This window comes from Lissotriton helveticus, chromosome 6 (genome assembly GCF_964261635.1).
Source record: "Lissotriton helveticus chromosome 6, aLisHel1.1, whole genome shotgun sequence".
NCBI lineage: Eukaryota > Metazoa > Chordata > Amphibia > Caudata > Salamandridae > Lissotriton > Lissotriton helveticus.
The window spans coordinates 1,490,128,624-1,490,149,390 of record NC_136067.1 but is presented as its reverse complement, the minus strand read 5'-3'; the positions used below and the strand labels follow the sequence as shown (position 1 = coordinate 1,490,149,390).

General features: G+C 45.5%; 1 protein-coding gene across 1 annotated transcript in view; it reads left to right on the top strand.

Annotated features, from left to right (window-relative positions):
* RYR2 (ryanodine receptor 2) overlaps positions 1–20,767 on the top strand; it is a 3,071,198-nt gene that overhangs the window by 1,165,471 nt on the left and 1,884,960 nt on the right. The window contains exon 37 of the mRNA XM_078648003.1: positions 12,906–13,179. Coding sequence (XP_078504129.1) covers positions 12,906–13,179 — 274 coding nt within the window. The remainder of the gene's footprint in view (positions 1–12,905; positions 13,180–20,767) is intronic.

Sequence of the window (20,767 nt, the reverse complement as noted above, 5' to 3'; positions counted from 1 at the left end):
TACCCTTGCGATCATGGGGTGTACGCACCGTACCCCGCGATCGCAGGGTGTACGCACCATACACCCAGCGAACATGGGGTACGGTGCGTACACTCCATGATCGCGAGGTACGATGTATACACCCCATGATCGCAGGGGTACGGTGCGTACCCCTGCGATCATGGGGTGTACGCACCGTACCCGGGGGGCGTTCCGTACTTGTTTCGAGGCAAACTCTGCTTCTCTGGACGTTTTCGGCTCCCGTAGAAAAAGCGTTGTACGGTGCGTACCCCACACGAATCGTACTTGCTGGGTTGGAAAAAGCAGCAGCGAACCGTACGGATGTCGCGTACAGCGGGTTCCGAGGGAGATTCGCACGGGGATTTGATTCGTACGGTCTCTGTATAAATTGTACGGAGTCCAGCTCCTGGTACGAATCGTACTTCGTCGTACATACGGGGGACGTTGCAGGGTACGATTCGTATGGGAAAAACGCTCCGTACGGCTATTCGGAGCGGTTTTTGCCGAATCAGAATCGACCCCTTAGTGAATTTCTATTGATCACATTTTCCAGTTCCATCCGCTATTGTGTAGTTATAGTTAGGACCGGGTTTTCATGGGTAATGGTATATGGCATGGTATGAGTAGGAGTACCCTGAACAACTGGCCCTTGTTGGGGAGGTGAGGGTCCTAGGGGACACCCCTGGGTTCGAAGTGCAATTATTTTTTTGCATTGCTTCAGTCTCTCAGCACCTCCCCCCCGAAAACATTTGTGGGAGTACCTTGAAATTACTACAAGAATACCATGGGACCAAAACATAAAAGACAAAAAATAGTTGGGTGTGTGTCCATTGGCGTTGCTGTGGGGTGTTGGCCAGACAAGGTGTGGGAACAGACAACCTGCGGGAGTTGAGGTCTGGGCCAGGCTGAAGCCCTGCTCCCAACCCCACACAGTAAACAGCTGAAGGCCATATGCAGAGGAGGTTGGGCGCACAACCCCACACCTTGCAGAGCTGAAGGTTAGGTGTTGATATGGTTAAAAACTAACACGTATAAATAAAAACAACACTCAAATTTGCTTATTTTAGTTCAGTGAACTAACTATAACATATGCCCCCGCCATGCCCTGCTTATTATATCACTTATTATGTCACTGATGACGTTCTATGATATCATTGATATCATCACTGGCATCAGTGGAGGCTGGTGACATTTAAAAGTGGGGGTCATAAACGTTGGGCATGACTTTTATATAGTGAGTGAGGTGAACAAGTTTAATGGACAAACCTGGGACCCAGGGTGGGTCCCTCTCCCAAGAAAAATGAAAAAATGATTGCCAAATGGTACATTTCAAAGCAAATAAATGCAGCGATAAAGCAAAACTTATAAAGCAGTGGGAAAGTATAGTCTTGAAATATTAAAACATTGAAAACTGCCCAATATCGTACTGCATTAATATGTTGAGCAGTTAATGTCACAGCATGACAACTTTTGCACTTTAAAATGTATGCTTGCACTGCATGCAGCATTAACTCTGGCAAAAATGCTCTAACCACCAGGTTTCGGGAAGCCCCCACCGCTGCTGGCTGCAACCATTCATATAGAAATATGTGCAGACAGGTCTTTAAGTGGGTTGAAAAAAGTAAGGGCTCTCTATAAAGGAACATGTCAAATAAATGTCTGTGATTCCCGTAGTGTTCCAACCGACTATCATTTTGGTTACTGGGTTCCCTTTGAGATGTAATTGTATCCAAATAATTGATCTGCACCTAAAACCTTTCATTATGATTGGCTTTGTCAATGGATGTTAGCTGTTTAAAATAAATGAGTAACAACAATGATTTGTTATAAATAATTAACATTGGAAATGTTTCAATTCCGAAATAGTGAGTCTGTGAATTAAATAGCATTGACGCCGGTGGAAGGAGTTTTGGCCTTCAGTTATGTGTGCTTGTTGTTAGATATGTATCCTCTTTTTCTCTGCATATCTTATCCATCTGTATATCTTTAACCCCCTCTCTTTCTTCGTCAGCATCCTCTTTTCACTCTTCCCTGAAGGCACTTCCTTGCATCTTTGTCAATGTTCTGCCCCCAAGCATACACTTCACTCGCTCAAATTTAAGCACTTTATTTTCCCTTACTTTTGCCATGTGAATATTTTGGCATTTGTGTACCCCTTCACACAAATATTCACATAAACACCAGGCATGGCTTAAGCCTCAAAGTATGCATAGAAGAAAATACTGATAAACAACAAAATGATAAAATAGCTAACTCTAGGGAAATGCAAGATTAAGTAAAGTATGAGAAATAAGAGAGAAACTAAATCACTGAAATGCATTGCCTCAACGTTTTTTACAGTCATTGTTTGCAAGTCAATCCAGGTTTTAGGCATCAGTGTTAACTTAGGGGCATGGAGCCTCGGGGAATTTTTATTTCACACATCAGAGAACTGTCCACTGTAAGGACATATTATCCAGTATTAGGGTATCTTTCATAGATTCACATGCCTGAATCATTCCCCGTCGTCGGGATGGGAGTTCCCGGTACATAAATAAAGTAATGTCCCATTATACATAAAGAGTAATAGGCCAAAGGCCCCACATTAGTAACATATCCATGTCCTTTTGTAAAAAGGACCAAACTCTAGAGAAGACCCTCAGATTTTCTACCACACATCGTGCTAAGGGAGTCTCCTCTGAGCTCTGCTCAGTTTACTTCTCATCTGGTTTTCCAGTGTTTTTTTCTGGCTTTATATTTCATCTCTTGACTGAAATTCCTTGGTATCCTCATGGCTGAGACACCTAAGAAGAGACATTTTAGGTCCTGTGGTTCCTGTGGGAAAAAGCGACTACATGTAGATGACCAACATCAAGATTGTCTCTACTGCCTCTGTCCGGGCCATTCTTCTAAAGATTGCAAGGAATGTCGTACCTTCTCCACAAAAACCCTCAAAGACCGGAATGGACACCTTTTAATATGGTTACAAAGGCTGAAGGACAGAGGCCAATTGGAGTCTTCTGAGGAGAGTGAGGGCTCTTCAATATCCTCTAAAGTGTCCTCTCAGGAAGTTACCACCTTCACAAAACCTTCTTCCACTCCGTCGATGACGACATCGTCGACGACGACTTCAGCGATGAAGGGATCTGTGTCTACTGCCTTGGGTGTCACTTCCTCGACGACGACTGTCTCCACGTCGATGGTGACGTTGTCATTAACCTCGTCGACGACGACGACTCCTTCGTCGATGGCAGGTAAGACCGTGTCGTCGACGATAAAGATCAAGAAAACATCATCGATGTCGAAGCAGCCGTCGGCGCTGCGTTCGCCGACGACTGGGTCGTCTACGAGCTCGACGAAGAAGACAGTCACGTCGACGTCCACGCCATCATCAACGAAGGCTCGGTCGACGAAAACCACACCGTCGACGAGATCTCCATCAGTGATGAAGACAGTGTCGACGACGGCTTCGTCGACGATAATTCCATCGACTACAACACCGTCGACGGGCTCGTCGACGATGACGAATCCAAATCTGAAAAGCACTTATGTGCGTTTAAGAATTATGAAGAAGATGTTGACGCCAGCCCTAACATCTCCAAGTAGGGTCCAACCACTGCCTCCAGCATATCTTCTGGAAGAGGAGGATTCGGATGAGAGTAGCATGTTTCAAACGGCGACAAGCCCCTCTGAACTTAATGTAAAATATCAAGAAAGCTCAGATGAGGAAGACCAGGATCAGGAGGAAGAATATCAACCGCCTCCTCCACCAATGGTTTGTCTTCCAGCCTCCTTGGTTTCGGATTTGCAATTCCTCATTACTGACTACAAACAGAGGTTTCTAACATCTCCTAAACCTCAACCCCCGGCCGTGTCTCCACCACCAAGACCACGGCCTCCACCTTTAAATTTACAGCCGGAACCTGTCATTTTGCCGCATCCTCCATCTACTGATGATGATAATGAGGAGGAAGATCAGCATGAAGAGGGAAAACTTCAAGACACCCAGTCTAACCATGATGAATGGGACGACTACCTCATTCCCTGTCCTGCTTCTCCAGTACCTGCACAGGCTGACTCACCACCTGAAGACATCGGGGGGTTCCATAACATTGTTGAGAGAGCAGCTCTACGTTTTCAAATACCCATGGTTTCCCACCAACAGGATTGCTTCTTAGATGATTTTAAGGAGCTTTTCAAGAAGTCAGTAAGATCTATACCCATAATAGAATACTTATGGGGTCAGGGTGTGAAGATTATGCAAAATCCTTCCTTGGTGCCTCTGGTGTTGCCTCACCTGGATAAAAAATACAAGGCGCCCGATACTGCTCCAGCTTGCTTAATAGGGCATCCCAAGCCGGATTTGGTTATAACGCAGGCAGCCCAAAGGAAGTCCAAAAATCCTTCTGCCCCCGTTTACAGCTCCGCCGGATAAGGAAGGCTGAAGATTGGATAACATCGGAAAGCGTTTTTCTTCAGTGTCTGGGTTGATAGTAAGAGCGTCCAATGCTTTAGCACTATTGGGACGATACAATAGGCAGTAATGTGCAGACATAGCTCCATACCTGGCAGCCTTACCTGAAGACTCAAACGAGGCGGCAAAGAAGATATTGCTTGAAGGGGAACGTTAAGCTTCAGAAATAATAAATTGCACGATGGATATCGCGTCGACTGGATTTCGTCAGCTGGCTGGCGCAGCAGTGTTGAGACGACAAGGTTGGTTGAAGGCAACTTCTTTTTGACCTGAAATTCAAACGAAGATCTTGGATATGCCCTATGATGGCCAGTTTCTTTTTGGGACAAAAATTGATGAGGATCTCCAAACTATAAAGAAAGATACGGACACTGCCAGAGGGTTGGGAACCCTCCAATTTAAAAACCCTTCCTTTCGTGGATCAAGAGGAAGAGGGCAGTCCTCTTCTAGAGACAATTACCAATATCGGTCGTCCTACTCTTCTGGTCAACAACATCGTCCACAGTATCAACATCGTAAGCAGCAATCATCTTATAGTAAATCATACTTTTGTGGAAAAGGTCAACAAAAAGGCACTGCTCGACGACAATGACCCTTCACTTCAGCCAGTCTCCAGTTCATCTCTGCCCTCAAAAATTGGAGGAAGAATTTCCCATTTTCTAACAAATTGGATGCAATTCACAACGGACCGCTGGGTTCTACAATTAGTTCAATTCAGTCATTCACTGGAATTTGTTCACATCGCTCCCCCAACTCCTCCCCGACCTATGCTTCACAAAAATCTACGTATACTTCTCCGGGAGATTTCTCTTATGCTACAGAAGGGAGTGATAGAAAGAGTTCCTCTTTCTCAACGGGGGAAAGGATTTTACTCCCGTTTTTTCCTGATTCAGAAAAAGGAGAAAAAATGGAGACCAATCTTAGACCAGAGATCCCTCAACAAATTCTTGAAAAAGCAGTTGTTTCTTATGGTGACAATCCAGGAGGTTCTACAACTTCTAGATGCAGAAGATTACATGGTGTCTTTGGATCTTCAGGATACCTATTTTCATATCCCTATTAACAGGAATCACAAAAAGTTCTTAAGGTTTGCAGTAGCAGGCAGACACTTTCAATTCCGCGTCCTACCTTTCGGGCTCAAATCAGCACCACGCATCTTTACGAAATGCCTTTCTCCAGTGGCTGCATATCTCAGGCAACAACACCATCAAATTTTTCCATATCTGGACGACTGGATAATCAAGGCGCCATCCTTAGAAGACGCGTCCAGGCCTTCCAACGCTTGTCAACAGCTTTTCAATCGTCTGGGACTCAACACAAAGCAAAAGAAAGCTTTTCCAACCCAGGAAAGAAAGGACAAGCTTCTGTCACTGGCTATTCTCATAACTTCCAAGAGGTCCCTGACAGTTCGCCTCTTCAAGTCCCTACTCGGGATAATGTCATCATGTATCTTACTGGTACCACACTGCCGTCTCCGCATGCGCCCTCTCCAAGAAGCGCTCTCAGCGCAATGGGTACAATGCACAGGTTCATTCGATGACATAATTTGAATGACCCCTCAGATGTTCAAGGCTCTGCAATGGTGGACTTGTCCTCAGAACGTTTCTCAAGACTTGCCTTTCTTGCTTCCAGCTTCGCTGCATATCATCACAACAGATGCCTCACTGGGAGGTTGGGGAGCTTTCCTCCAAGAACTGCAAATAAGTGGGAAATGGTCCCCTTTCGAGAAAGGGCTTCATATAAATCTCGAACTACGAGCGGTCTTCCTCGCCCTTCAGGCTTTTCTTCCAAGAATCAGGAATTCTCTAGTGCTTGTGCGTACGGACAATACCACGACAATGCACTATCTCAACAAGCAGAGAGGGACTTGCTCACTAACACTCTCTCGCGAATCGCAAAAAATCTGGAACTGGTTGATCCTGCACAATATCTCCCTTCGGGCGGAGTACCTCCCAGGAACGGACAACGCTCTGGCCGATTCACTAAGCAGGCAACACACAACGTTTCACGAGTGGAAATTGGACCTAGGGATCCTCAACCAAATATTCTCACGATGGGGCACTCCTCTCATAGATCCATTCGCTACAAGACAGAACGCCAAATGCCAACACTTCGCAAGCTGGGATCCCCAGAAGGGATCTCTAGGGAATGCATTTTCGATCGCATGGTGCAACGTCTTTGCATACGCTTTTCCACCGTTTCCAATGATTCCCAGAGTCCTCAGGAAATTGAAAGCGGAGCCTTGCACTCTCATTCTAATGACCCCAGCTTGGCCGCGCCAACATTAGTTCACAGAGCTTCACCTTCTCTCTCTGGAACCGCTAATACGGTTGAAGCAGTTTCCTTCTCTCCTCACAATGAACCACCAGCAAGACCAGCATCTGGATCCAGCATCTCTCAGGTTATCCGCTTGGCTCCTGAGTTCAAAGAGTTTCAGAATTTAAATATTCCGCCGGATTGTAGAGCCCTTCTAGCTCGGGCGCGAGCAGACAGTACTAACAAGACATATTCTTTAAAGTGGAAGAGGTTTTGCATTTGGTGTAAAACTCAGAAAATACATCCTTTTTCTTCTTCTCCAGTTCAAATATTGCCTTACCTTCTCCATTGGCGAACTCCGGTCTGGCTCAGGCTTCCATCAGGGTTCACTTGGCGGCAATATCCCGTTTCAGAAGGTCTTCTGCTGGACCTTCTCTCTGGTCTGACAGATTGATCAAACGGTTTCTTAGAGGCCTCTTCAGGATTTTTCCTCCGGTGAAGACTTTACCTCCTACTTGGCAGTTCAACACAGTCCTTAATCAGCTCATGAAACATCCCTTTGAGCCGATACACAGAGCTGATCTCAAGTATCTCTCTTGGAAAACGGCACTCCTTCTCCCCCTTACTTCAACAAGATGAGTAAGTGAGCTCCAGGCTTTCTCAATTCAAGAACCTTTCTTGCAATTCAAACAACACAGAGTGCTATTATGAACAAACCCAAAATTTGTACCAAAAGTCCCATTGGACTTCCATCTCAACAAGCCTGTAGTCTTACACTCTTTCTTTCCAAATCCTTACACTATGGCAGAAAGGACTCTACATATTCTGGATCTTAAACGCTGCCTAAAGTTTTATATTGAGCAGAAAAAGACCTTCCGCAAATTCAACCAACTCCTTGTGGCCTACAGTAGAACTAGAAAAGGTCTTTCACTCACTAAACAAAGTTTTCTCGCTGGATCTCTTCAGCTATTTCATTTTGTCACAAATAGGCAGGGCAACCCCTGCAATCTAAAGTACGGGCCCATTCCACTCGAGCGATGTCTACATCCATGGCGCTCTTCGCAGGTGTGCCTATCATAGACATTTGCAGAGCAGCAACGTGGAAGACGCCGCATACATTCACCAAGCATTACTGCTTGGATACAGAACTCATGAAGGATGCTGCAGTGGGACAAGCAGGACTTCATCATCTATTTCAATAGAGGTGAGTCTTCTTTTCATCCCACCACCCTTTCTTGTATACGCACATTTCTCTATTGTATTTCTGGATGGTATCTTTGCCTATATTTTGATATTTTCTATTTATCACATTGATATGTGATTATCTGGTGGATTTGTATATGCTGTACGTACCATCCGTAATGTGCTTATCATTGCTTGCTACTCTGATTCAGGCATGTGAATCTATGAAAGATACCATAATACTGGATAAGAAATGCGTTACTTACCTGTAACTGCAGTTATCCAGTATTGGTATCTTTCATAGATTCACATGCAACCCTCCCGCCTCCCCTGGAAGGACTCATCTAATTCTCTCAGTGGTACGCCTACTTAGCTCGGTACTTACGAAAATCTGAGGAACAGGAGCTCCTTCTAGGAGGGTTCTAGAGGGAGGTGATAGCTGATTGGCTCTTCTCTAGAGTTTGGTCCTTTTTACAAAAGGACATGGATATGTTACTAATGTGGGGCCTTTGGTCTATTACTCTATATGTCTAATGGGACATTACTTTATTTATGTACTGGGGACTCCCATCCCGACGACAGGGAATGATTCAGGCATGTGAATCTATGAAAGATACCAATACTGGATAACTGCAGTTACAGGTAAGTAACGCATTTCTTTCTCGCCTTGCTTGACTCGGATGTATCGGATATTTGGATCAACTTCGCAAGGGAACAAGAATGACTGAACAAACCCTGCTTGTTATTTGGATCCATTTAACGGTGGAACAAATGTTGCAGCTCCACTTCTGACGGGGCCAGCGAGGTGCAGTCAGGGCCTGGGGTTTCACAGTGGGGGAGGTTAGCATGATGAGGGGGGTCACAGCACAATATACATAACACAACTTTAGCTTGCAAACAGTTACCATTACCGAGAACAAGGCACAGGATCAGACTGGCTTGCATCCACTCCCACGTATGACGATAGGGTAGTATCTACGGTTTTGAATTACGGATGTCTGAAGTCACACAGGGATGAAGTCTCCCATGCTTGAAACCATGATGCGAATTGCGCCACTGGCCTACAGAGTGCATGCAGCCATAGATCCAATGGCAATGAAGGGCTTTAAAAAACAGAAAGACCTGCGTTCTGCAGTACAGTTGCGAAAGTTAATTTACTGCCTGAATTCCGTCTCATGCTTCAGAGCAGAGATGGGGCAGGCAGCCTGAAACATACTGCCCAGCCCAGACTTAAATACATCGAATTACTTAGAGATACAATTGTATCTCTCAATAAATTGTTCTATTTATTATGTTGTTATGTAAATGTGTAGGAATTTCAGTGGGGCGCAACCCCACAGCCCTAATAGAGAAACCCATACGAAATTACATCACTAATGATAACCCTGTGCATGGCAAGTGTGTCAGTTTCTAACTCATAGGTAAACGCAAACATCTTCCCGGAGCAAAAAAGTATAGTCTGTGTTGTAACAGAGGGCCACAGTGGGCAATTTTTGGGGGGCTGGTAAGGTGGGTGTGGGGAGAACGAATAGTGAACATCTATTGGCTGAATTGTACAATGTAAAACTTGTAAACCTGGGATAAGTTCCAACTTCCCCACTTAACTAAATTTTGTGATCTTAGGTAATTGTTTCATTTCACTTTGCCTCCTTTTTCTTCATTATCTCATATAAAATGACGTTGAAAAACATGACTTCAGGATGTGTACTGTACATAACCTTCTCTTGTGTCGATTTATTAAACTACTAGCAGCCCGTCCCGACGTTGTCCGGGAGCAATCAGGCTTCTGGGCCCCCGCCCGCCCCAACGTTGTCTCAGGCTTCAGGGCCCCCGCCCACCCCGACGTTGTCCGTGGGTCCCCCGGAGCGCACCCGCCACTTTCAAGGCCCCCAATGAGCCGCACACGGGCCGCTTCACCTACCTCAGCCGCCGCTCCTCCCCGACTGTCCGCCGCTCCTCACCACCTGTCCGCCGCTCCTCACCGCTCCTCCCCGCCTGTCCTCCGCTCCTCCCCGCTCACATGTCCGCCGCTCCTCCTCGCGCTTTTGTACGCCGCTCCTCCCCGCGCTCCTGATGCAGCACGCACGTCGCGGCCGGCGCTACTTCCAAGGGACTACTTTTTTTTTAATCGTAAATATTTTAAAAAACGTATATTTTATTTTTTTATATAGCCTATGTCCATCTGCAGACCCTGACAATTACAACGATGTATCGGGTGTTTGGATTGGTGCTGTGGTTCCTGAGTTTACCCGCCTCAAAGGTTCAAAGTTCTCTCTTTATAATAGTAGTATCAATATATATATATATATATATATATATATATATATATATATATATATATATATATATATTTATATATATACATATATATATATATAAAGTCTAAACAGGAAGCCCCAAATTAAAGCAAAGCCACACGAAGTTCAGATCAGCACGTTTATTTGCATCCATTTCACTGCTCGCTCCTTGACAGCTTTCAGAGCAATCTGCGGCCGGCGCTACTTCCAAGGGACTACTTTTTTTTTAATCCTAAATATTTTAAAGAACGTATATTTTATTTTTTTATATAGCCTATGTCCATCTGCAGACCCTGACAATTACAACGATGTGTCGGGTGTTTGGATTGGTGCTGTGGTTCCTGAGTTTACCCGCCTCAAAGGTTCAAAGTTCTCTCTTTATCATAGTAGTATAGATAGATAATATTGTTCATGTTTAATAGCTACCCAGGCCACCCACAGAGTGCACATACCAACTTCTTTGCATCCTAGTTCACTATTGGCAATATTGTCAGGGTGGGGGTAACCATGAATGTTTCTAAATTCCTGTATGGAACTTACCTCTTTTAAAGAATTACTTGTCAATGATCTGATATATTCTAATCTACTAAGGTGAAATGCTTCTGCATGTTAACGAAATACACTTTTTGAACTTTGAAGAGACTTAGGGCCAGATGTAGGTAAATCGTATTTACCGATTCATGAATACCGAATTTTACCGATTCGGTATTTAAGAATCGGTAAATATGAATGGTTGAGATGTAGGTATTTTTTTAACTGGAAATACCGAATCGGAAACATTCGGTATTTACCGATTCAGTAAATACCGAATCGGTATTCCCTATTGATTCCTATGGGCTGTGAAGCCCATAGGAATCAATGGGAAATACCTATTCGGTATTTACCGAATCGGTAAATACCGAATGTTGCAAGGGTGCAGGGGGTGTCACTTTGACACCCTCTAGCACCCCGAATTCAGGCACGTGTGACATGTGGCACACAGACATGCCCTAGGGGCAGGTCTGTGTGTCACATGGCATAGGTGTGCATGAACACATGTGCATGCACACCTGGATTCGGTATTTTACCACCCAATTGGATTGGGTGGTAAAATACCGAATCTGTAAGGCCTTTGGGACTCACAAGAGTCCCACCTACATTTGGATTTACCGAATCGGTAAAATTACCGATTCGGTGTTTTACAGGATCGGTAAATTTACCGATTCGGTAAATTGAGGCCCCCTACATACCGAAAACCTATTTACCGGTCGGTAACGGCCGAAATCGGCCGTTACCGATCGGTAAATGGCCACCTACATCTGGCCCTTAGTGGCATATCTACAAGGAGATTGCACAACCGAATGTCACGTTTTACAGCATTCGGGTGGCACAATAGGCACAAAGTGGCGCCACTTTTTGTGCCTTAACGCTGTTTATAAATATGTTACCCTTTTATCCAGGTTTCTGCCTGTAAGGGGTTTGCAATGGGTATTGCTGTGAGCGTTTCACCGCAACACCCATTGCTTTTTGATGCTGCCCCAAATTTACAAGGTTCTGTAAATCTGGGGCAGTGCTAAAAACTAACGCCATGCCATAGCAGGAGTTAGAATGGCACAACGAGAAGAAATACCTTTATTTCTCCATGTTTTTGCTTTTTTCTTTGTGTACTGCTTTTTGCAGCACACATTGAAAGAGCAAAACGCCATTAATGATAGTTTATGTGCAGGAAGGTGTGCCTTCCTGCACACAAACAATCATTAAATAATGACGATTTGCTACTTCTATGAGTGCTGCTTTGTGCAGAACACATAGAAGTAACACATTGCGATTATTGATTGTTCATGTGCAGGAAGGGACACCTTCCTGCACATAAACAATCATTGTTTGTAATGCTGGTACCCTTGCATTATGGCACAAGGGTGCCTATGTTGGCGCTAGGCAGCTGTTTTTAGCGCCGGCAATAGGGAAAACACAGGGGTTCACCGTATTGTTGTAAATACGCCGCATCCCTGCATTTTAATAATGACAGAGCGCGGTGATGCGAAATTTGCTGCATATCAGTGGTCCACCATTTCCTTGTAAATATGCTCCTTTATTTTATTTTTACAAGTTTGTTGCAAGATATCTTTAAAATTGAAGGTATTCCTCAAGTTAAGTGGTGCAGGACACCCTAGTTACTTTCCTTCTTTAACTTCAGTCATCCTGTAAATAAATGTTTGCTGTTTTTAAACATCTTTCTACATGTAGGTTCGCTGTCAAGTAAACAGTAGCCCAGTACTGCTGTTTACCAGTGGTCTGGAGGAAAAGTTCCAGGGGGCTGTCAGTGGACCCGAGCACTACTTTGAGTATCACTGTTCTAACTGAAAGAACAAAATTAACGTTTAAAAATATTCTTTAAATATTGGGTGGGACAGGGTACGTATACAAACCAAATGCCACACGTCACAAAGTCATCATACTTTCTGCATTCATGGAACAACATTTGCCCATGAAACAGCAGATTCAATGTTGATCCTGGTGTAGATGTATGCAGATGACAAACTCTCAGGGCAGTTAAAGACAGTTTGGTTTGTTGAAATAAACAACTGCTAAATCTTAGACCTGAGAGCAGATACTTTGGTACAAAATGAAATCATGATAAAGCAAAATTGTGTGTGGTGCCTAATAGAAAAAACGACTTGTTTATCTGACAACCCTTGAAATGGTGACATAAAACCAAGTCTCTCATCTCTTCACAGCAACACTTCAGCAGCTGATTTCTGAGACCATGGTACGATGGGCGCAAGAGTCTGTGATTGAAGATTCGGAGTTGGTGAGGGCTATGTTTGTATTGTTGCACCGTCAGTATGATGGAATTGGAGGCCTTGTTCGAGCTTTACCAAAAACGTATACCATAAATGCTGTGTCTGTGGAAGATACAATCAACTTGCTGGCCTCGCTAGGTCAGATCCGTTCTCTGCTGAGTGTAAGAATGGGCAAAGAAGAAGAGAAACTGATGATCCGTGGACTTGGGTAAATATCTAATTGGTTCATTTAATCTGTTTTTCTTATCTCAGTATATGTAGTGCCTATGCTAAATAGATATGAAGTAACATGGACTGAAGTGAAGCCACTTGGGAATGGTGTTCTTTAGAACAGTGAGTGAATGAAGAAGTGAGTGAGAATTTTATAGAGCACAATATGGAGCTCATTCCAAGCCTCATGCAAAAGCAGATATGGTAATAGCAAACCTAACATTTGTGATACCTCTGTGTGGGGTGTTTTGCTGGTGTGTCATTACGACATGTTAGACCTGAAAGAGGTCCTCCCCCCATTTTTTTGCCTACCTCATTCACTTTTGTGACATTGTTTTGTTGGTTTTAGGACTGTGTGCACTTTACCACTCCTAACCAGTGCTATAGTGCTTGTGTTCTCTCCCCTTAACATGGTAAAATTGGTTCATCCCCAACTGCCAAATGTAATTTACTTATACGTCCTTGGTAAAGTGGTACCCCTGTACCCAGGGCCAGTAAATTAAATGCTAGTAGTGGGCCTGCAACACTGATAGAGCCAACCACTTAAGTAGCCCTTTGACCATGTCTCAGACCTGTCTTTGCACAGCCTGTGGGTGCAGTTCACACTGCCATGTCGGCCTGGCAAACCAAATTTTTGCCAGACCCAAACCATCACTCTTTAAACATATAAGTCACCCCTAAGGTAGGCCCTAGACAATCCAGAGGACAAGGTGAAATGTATTTAAAGGGCAGGGCATGTACTTTTAAGTTTTACATGTCCTGGTAGTGACAAACTCTCAAAGCTGTTTTTCACTAATGCAAGGCCTTCCTCTCCCATAGGATAACATTGGGATTACATTATAACATAGGTGTAATTTTCAATTGGGAAGAATAAAACTCCCAAGTCTGGTGTCTCTGGAATCCTAATTTATGGCGAAGCCGGATTTTAAATCACATTTCTGAAAATGCCACTTTTAGAAAGTTGGCATTTACTTAGTTTAGCCATGCGGTGCGGCTGCCTGTCTCTGATCAGCTGGGGTGGGTGAAAGCTGGGCTTTGTGTATTCCTCCTAGACAGTAACACACAATGGGAACTTAGGTGTGACATCATGGGATATCCTGGCAGATTGAGAGGGAGGAGCTGGATCCGGCCCACCCACACCTGAATATAAGCTGTGTCCTGTCCTCACACAAAGGGCTGCATACTCCCTTGTTGTGAGTCTAGGAGCCAGGCAGGATGGGCAGGATCTCTGTGCACTTCAGAGGCCTGTCTTTGAAGTCTCCCCCACTTGAAGGGCCCAACTGGGAATAAGTACTGAGCCTCTGAAACCACCACTTGAGTACACTTCTGGACCTGTGAAGACTTTGCCAGGAAGAAGGACTGCTATGCTGCTGAAAGGACAGCCACTCTGATGGGCTTCTGTTTTGCTGTGCTCCTGCCTTGCTTTGCTAACCTGCTGCCCTATGACCTAGGTGAGGGACTTGACCTGCATCACTTGAACCCAGAGTGATTCCATGCACTACGTGGCTGGCCTCCTCATCTGAAGTCTCAGGGACATAAAAGGCTTCCAACCAACCTCCTTCTGCACCTAGACTCTGCCATCTGAGTGTCTACCCTGCCAAGTGGTGCCACCCCAGTCTGGACCCTGGAAGTGGGCCTAAAGTGTTTCTCCAGCAGAACTGGAGTATCTTCTGCTGAGCGACACATCCACTAGCCTAACTGACGCATCTCCTCAGCTGAGCTGCGCATCTTCAAGCAGAAGCAATGCATCATTGGTTGGATTGGACTGTCACTACTGTGCCTAGCATCCTCGACACCAGCCTTCACATCGCAATCCCCATCAAGAGGATTCTCGACGCTGATGCCTCAAGACCTCACACCGCAGCCTCAACGCATTTCGGAACTGATACATTGTCTCTGCTGCGCCACACATTTTTGATGCAGATCCACACAAGCACTCCACATCCATGATAAAGCTCCTTTTTTCAGTGGGCCTGCCTGAGTCCCTGTAGCCAGCCCGCATTCCATCGTAGTCGGCCTGAATTTTTTACTTTGCCCCTTGGGCGCAACCAGATATCCCAAAAAGCGCCTTTGGCTTGTAGGTGCTATTTTTCAATATAAACTTTACAATTCAATAGCTTAAGATTTTGTTGTGTTGGTCTTGTTTTATTCAATGACCTAAGCTCTATTGTTTTAACCTGGGGTGGAATCTTTTCATATGCTGTTTTCACTGTTGTACTGTTTGGAGTGTTGCACAAAATCTTTATACATTGTTTCTAAAGTTAAGCCTGACTGCTCTATGCCACGCTACCAGAGGATGAGCACAGGTTCATTCTGATAGATACATCTGCCGTGTGGATTCCTCACCTTGTGAATATCCCCCTTGCATCAGCAGCATTCAGAATTTTTTCTTCGTAGCACGCCGGCGTGGACGACGTCACAGGAGCACGGCATCGCGCGCGACTCCGTCTGACGTCACCGACTCCTTATTAGACCCACGTCGGCGTGATGACGTCAGTTCCCTTTTTTCCGCGTCGTCGACGCTAACGGTTTCTGGGATCTTCTGCGATACTTAGTATCTTCTACTATTATAGTGTTACTATTTCATCTTTAACTATTCCTTCTTCGTCGAGAATGTCGTCGAGGAGGACAGGATTCAAACAATGTGGGTCATGCGCTCGCATGATGTCAATCACCGATCCGCATAACGATTGTTTATGGTGTCTTGGATCGGACCACGATGTTAAAAACTGTCGATCCTGCTTCAAGATGAATCCTAAGGCGTTATGAGAACTTGAAGCTAAACTTCTTCTTGCGAAGGTAAAGGGGAGAGAGACTGGGAGATCTTCGAGGTCGACATCCAGATGCTCGAAGTCGAGACAGAAGTCGCGTTCGAAGTCGAGATCGAGGTCGGCTTCGAGGTCGAGGTCCAGGGCGAGGTCGAGATCCAGAGAGAGCTCGAGGTCTGGATCCAAGTCGGCTTCGGGTCATGCTTCGAGCTCCTCGAAGAGGAAGCACAAGAGGAGAAAACATAGCTCAAGACATCATTCTGGAAAAGAGTCTTCGGATTCGAAGAAGAAGTCTCGTAAGCATCATAAGGACTTCGTATCTCCTTCTCCTTTGCAGTCTCTTGGAGGTTCCCCGGTTCCGGAACAGGAGCCAGATCCGGAGTCACACCATTCTTCGGAGCATGAAGAAGAAGAGGAAGTTCCTCGAGCTCCGACTCCGGTAGTAGTCCCTGTGGATCAAGAGGGTCAGAATGAACCGATGTCGGAGCAACCTCCGTCAGGACAACCAGTAGGTTCGTACCCTCCTTTTCCTGGTACTGGACAGGACCCCTCGCATTTCCTTAATGCGATGTTTGGAGTTTATTCGAGAGCAATGTACCCCACTGGTGCACCGGCTGGTCCCATGGGTCCATTAGCTTACAACTTGGGCATTCCTCCTATTTGATGGGTTCTCCCTTCGAGCCCTTGCACAAGTGTCCCATGAGACTTCTTTCTTTTAAGACGGTCTTCTTGGTTGCAATCACCTCGGCAAGGAGGGTGAGTGAGCTTCGGGCTCTTAGTTCTAAGCCCCCATTCCTGACCATTCATGCTGAAAGACTGGTTCTTAGGACCAGGGCTGCTTTTCTGCCTAAGGTGGTAACTCCCTTCCATCTAGGACAGTCCATTACCCTTCCTACCTTCTATCCTCCCCCACACCCTTCCAAGGAGGAGGAGAGGCTTCATCGCTTGGACCCAAAGAGAGCAGTTAGTTTCTATCTTGATAGGACTAAAGACTATCGTATTGACGATCAGCTCTTCGTGGGTTTTGCTGGCTGCAAGAAGGGCAGAGCGGTGCACAAGCGCACACTTTCCAGATGGATAATCCTGTGCATCAAGATTTGCTACTCTCTGGCGTGTAAGGACCCTCCTGAGGGTATTAGAGCACATTCAACTAGAGCAAAGTCTGCAACATCTGCTTTGTCTAGAGGTGTTCCTGTTGAGGACATTTGCAGGGCTGCGACTTGGGCCTCCCTCCACACTTTCGCGAAGCATTACTGCTTGGATTCCGAGGTGAGGAGGGATGGCCACTTCGCGCGCTCTGTTCTCCAAGATTTCCTTGTATAGCAGAGTGGACACCCTCCTCCGGGAGTAGGGACTGCTGTGGGACTCTATTCACAAGGTGAGGAATCCACACGGCAGATGTATCTATCAAAAGAACAAGTTACTTACCTTCGGTAACGCTTTTTCTGGTAGATACAATATCTGCCTGTGGATTCCTCACATGCCCACCCGCCTCCCCGTTGTCCACTCTGCTATGCCTGGTTTTATTGTTGTAAATATTTTGGGTTTGATACCTTTGCTATGCACTGTGTGCTATTTTGGTTTGTATGTACTGTCTACATTGTATATATGCATATTTGCTGTCGTTGGTCCGTCCGGGTGCCTCGAAGGCACGGAAAAAAGGGCGGAACTGACGTCATCACGCCGACGTGGGTCTAATAAGGAGTCGGTGACGTCAGACGGAGTCACGCGCGATGCCGTGCTCCTGTGACGTCGTCCACGCCGGCGTGCTACGAAGAAAAAATTCCGAATGCTGCTGACGCAAGGGGGATATTCACAAGGTGAGGAATCCACAGGCAGATATTGTATCTACCAGAAAAAGCGTTACCGAAGGTAAGTAACTTGTTCTTTAGGGTTTCACTGCCTCTTACCCTGACTAGGATTGTGGTTATTGCTTGACCAGGCCCTGACCCTAGTCTACCAGTAAACTAATTTCTAACACCACACAATTTGTTTTGCGCATCTTGAATTTATGTTGCGCTAATTGTGAGCGTTGTCACCTCCTCTGAGGTGTTTATACTCTGAGCATGTGCTGTTTGCGGCAACAATTTTGCGTGTGCTTGAGCCATGTTGTGCCATCTTGGGTGCTGACTCTAGGCTTAGGTGTAACATAGTCATGAATTTTCAGGAAGAAGACTTGCTTTATAATGGTCGCCTTGTCTTATTTCTGTTTCCTTATTCTTTACTCACCGAAAAACTGTTCCAACTATTCAGTTGTAACTTATACAAATGAAACTCACTTAACAGGAGAGACAGGAAAAAGGAATAAAAGAACTACCAGTTATCCTAGTCGGCATCTGGAATATATGTTATAAAGAAGGTCTAGGAGGAGAACCAACTGGAAAACCCAAAGGGTTATTAAAGTTGACCTCACCCACTAAATAGTGGCATGCTTCCTCCTAGGGCCGCTTGTACACCAAGGCACGGACCAACGCTCCAGGTGGAGTGCATATATGTTTTTTTTAAATAATTTTTCATGAAAAGGGAAATGCAAAAATAAAGAATATTAAAACTGTCTAAGTGGGTGCCCCTCTTCTTGTTTATTCCAGGACCCCCTTGGCAGGATTAAAACATATCCATCACCCTGTCCACAGGTATCAACATGTTCCTGCCCGTTTCTTTCACCCAAATGGGCTGTTAGCCTTCTCCAGGATACAGATCCCTTAGGAAAACATCTACTTCCTCCTAGTTTTATACTAGGTGGTAGGGATAGATATACGTTAGTACTTGCCTATAGTAGACTCACACTTGAAGGGTACCTGAGCTTCATTATTGCCATTCCAAACTCTGGCCAGAGTGGGAACATCGCCCTATAGTCGAACTTTCTTCAAGGTGTGGCATATACATGCAGGCCACTCTGCACCCTCTGACGCCTGCATGGAGATGCGGGACCTTGAAGAGAGTTTGAATATAGGGCGACTCTGCTAACTGCTTTGCTGTGTTGGCCTTCTGCCTGCTGACTGCTATGATGTAGGAAGAACTGCCACTTTGCTATTTGCTTTGCTGAGTTGGTTTGCTGCCTCTTGCCTGGGCAGTGAGAAAGACTGAATATTATCTCTACAACTTCTAGAAGAGGCTTAAGTAAATCCAAGGGCTTGGTATCTTGCCCCCTGTTCATGAAGTCTCAGGGCCACCAAAGACTTATTTCATCTACATGGCTACTGAACACTGCTATCTGTAAGTCCGGCAGCTGAGCCCTGCAGAGATCATCACCTAACACTTCCAAAGACAATGACTCCTACCCGATCTGCCAACAGAGCATGGAGCTCTGTGACCAAGACCAGCACTTGCCCCAATCTGCAATTGAGCTGTGTTCTCGGGTTTCCTTGGATCTCAGAAGCTTTGCTTCATTCCGACTGGTGGTGGGGCCTGGACCAAGAAGCAGCACATCGCTCACGATTGACGCATATCTTTCCCTAAGTGTTGCTGGGGCAACGCCTACACCAGGAGAATCCGGACCAAGAGCAGTGCATTGCACCCATCCCCACCTTCCTTTCCCCACATGTTGCCAGGGAAATAACGACGCAGAGCGGAAACTACATGGGTCCCTGAACCAGAGGCTGACAATCTCGCCAGCAAAAGGTACTAAGGGCACCCGGGACCTGTGAGGTTTCTATAGCCGACCTGCACGCTATCGTGGGCTGCTGAAATCCCTTAATTGTACTGGTCCTGAGAGTCCTGCCGAGTTCCTCAGTTCTGGTACCTGTTGGATCCCGTGGCACACAGGAACTTTGAGGAGACATATCTATCGATCCCCCCCGGGATATGTGCCAGTGAGACCTACTAATTATGCTTGATTTAAACCCTATTGTTATTGTTATAGTTTTGCAAAGTGCATATCTTGAGATTCCTTAATGGGATTTTTATCATTTTGGATTTGTTTTAAAGAGTAATGAAAACACAATTTTTCTAACCATGTGTGGAGTCTTTTTGTAATATTTTCATTGTATTACTCTGTGTTTTGTTGCACAAATACTTTACACATTGCCTCTTTGGTTTAGCCTGACTGCTATGTGACAAACTATCAGAGGGGGAGCACAGGTAAACTTTTAGTGTGTACTTCACTTACCCAGACTAGTGTGGTGGTTCATGCCTGCCAGCTAATCTTGGGGGTGGTGGTTAGCAGGATCTTGAGGTTGATTTTTCTCTTGCTAGGAATTTGGCATCCCTGCACCAAATTAGAGGTCTTTGAAGCCATCTCCCTGGAAGGCTCTTTAGCCATACTTAAATCATTAAAATTAGGCTCCCCATGGATCCTTGCTCCCCAGGTTGCTAGAAGTGGGAGCAGAGGTTATTAATCTGGTGGCCAATAGACTGTTTAATTTATCTTCATCTTCAAGCCAAGGTGCCCAGTGGCTAGAACCAGGTTATGATTATCCTTCAGCTGCTAATTATCGACCCATTTCCTTACTCCCAGCCTTTGCTAAGATGCTCAAGAAGCAGGTGAATAAACAGCTATCAAGGTTTATTGAGCATAATTAGCTCCTCCACCTGGTTCAATTGGGCTTTAGGGCCTTTCACAGTGCTGAAACGGCACTGGCTCAGGTATCTGAAGCCATCAGGGGCACATTGATTAATGGGGGCCGGGCGCCACTGGCGTTTGACAAGGTGTCACATGCACTGCTATTAAACCGTCTACCGGAGATTGGGGTGGACGGCTAAGCCTGGAACTGGCTTGAATCCTACCTGGAAGACAGAAGCCAAAAAGTTTGAATCCCTCGCTTCTCAGCCTCAACTCAAAACTTGACACTGGGGTTCCCCAGGGCTTGGTATTGAGCC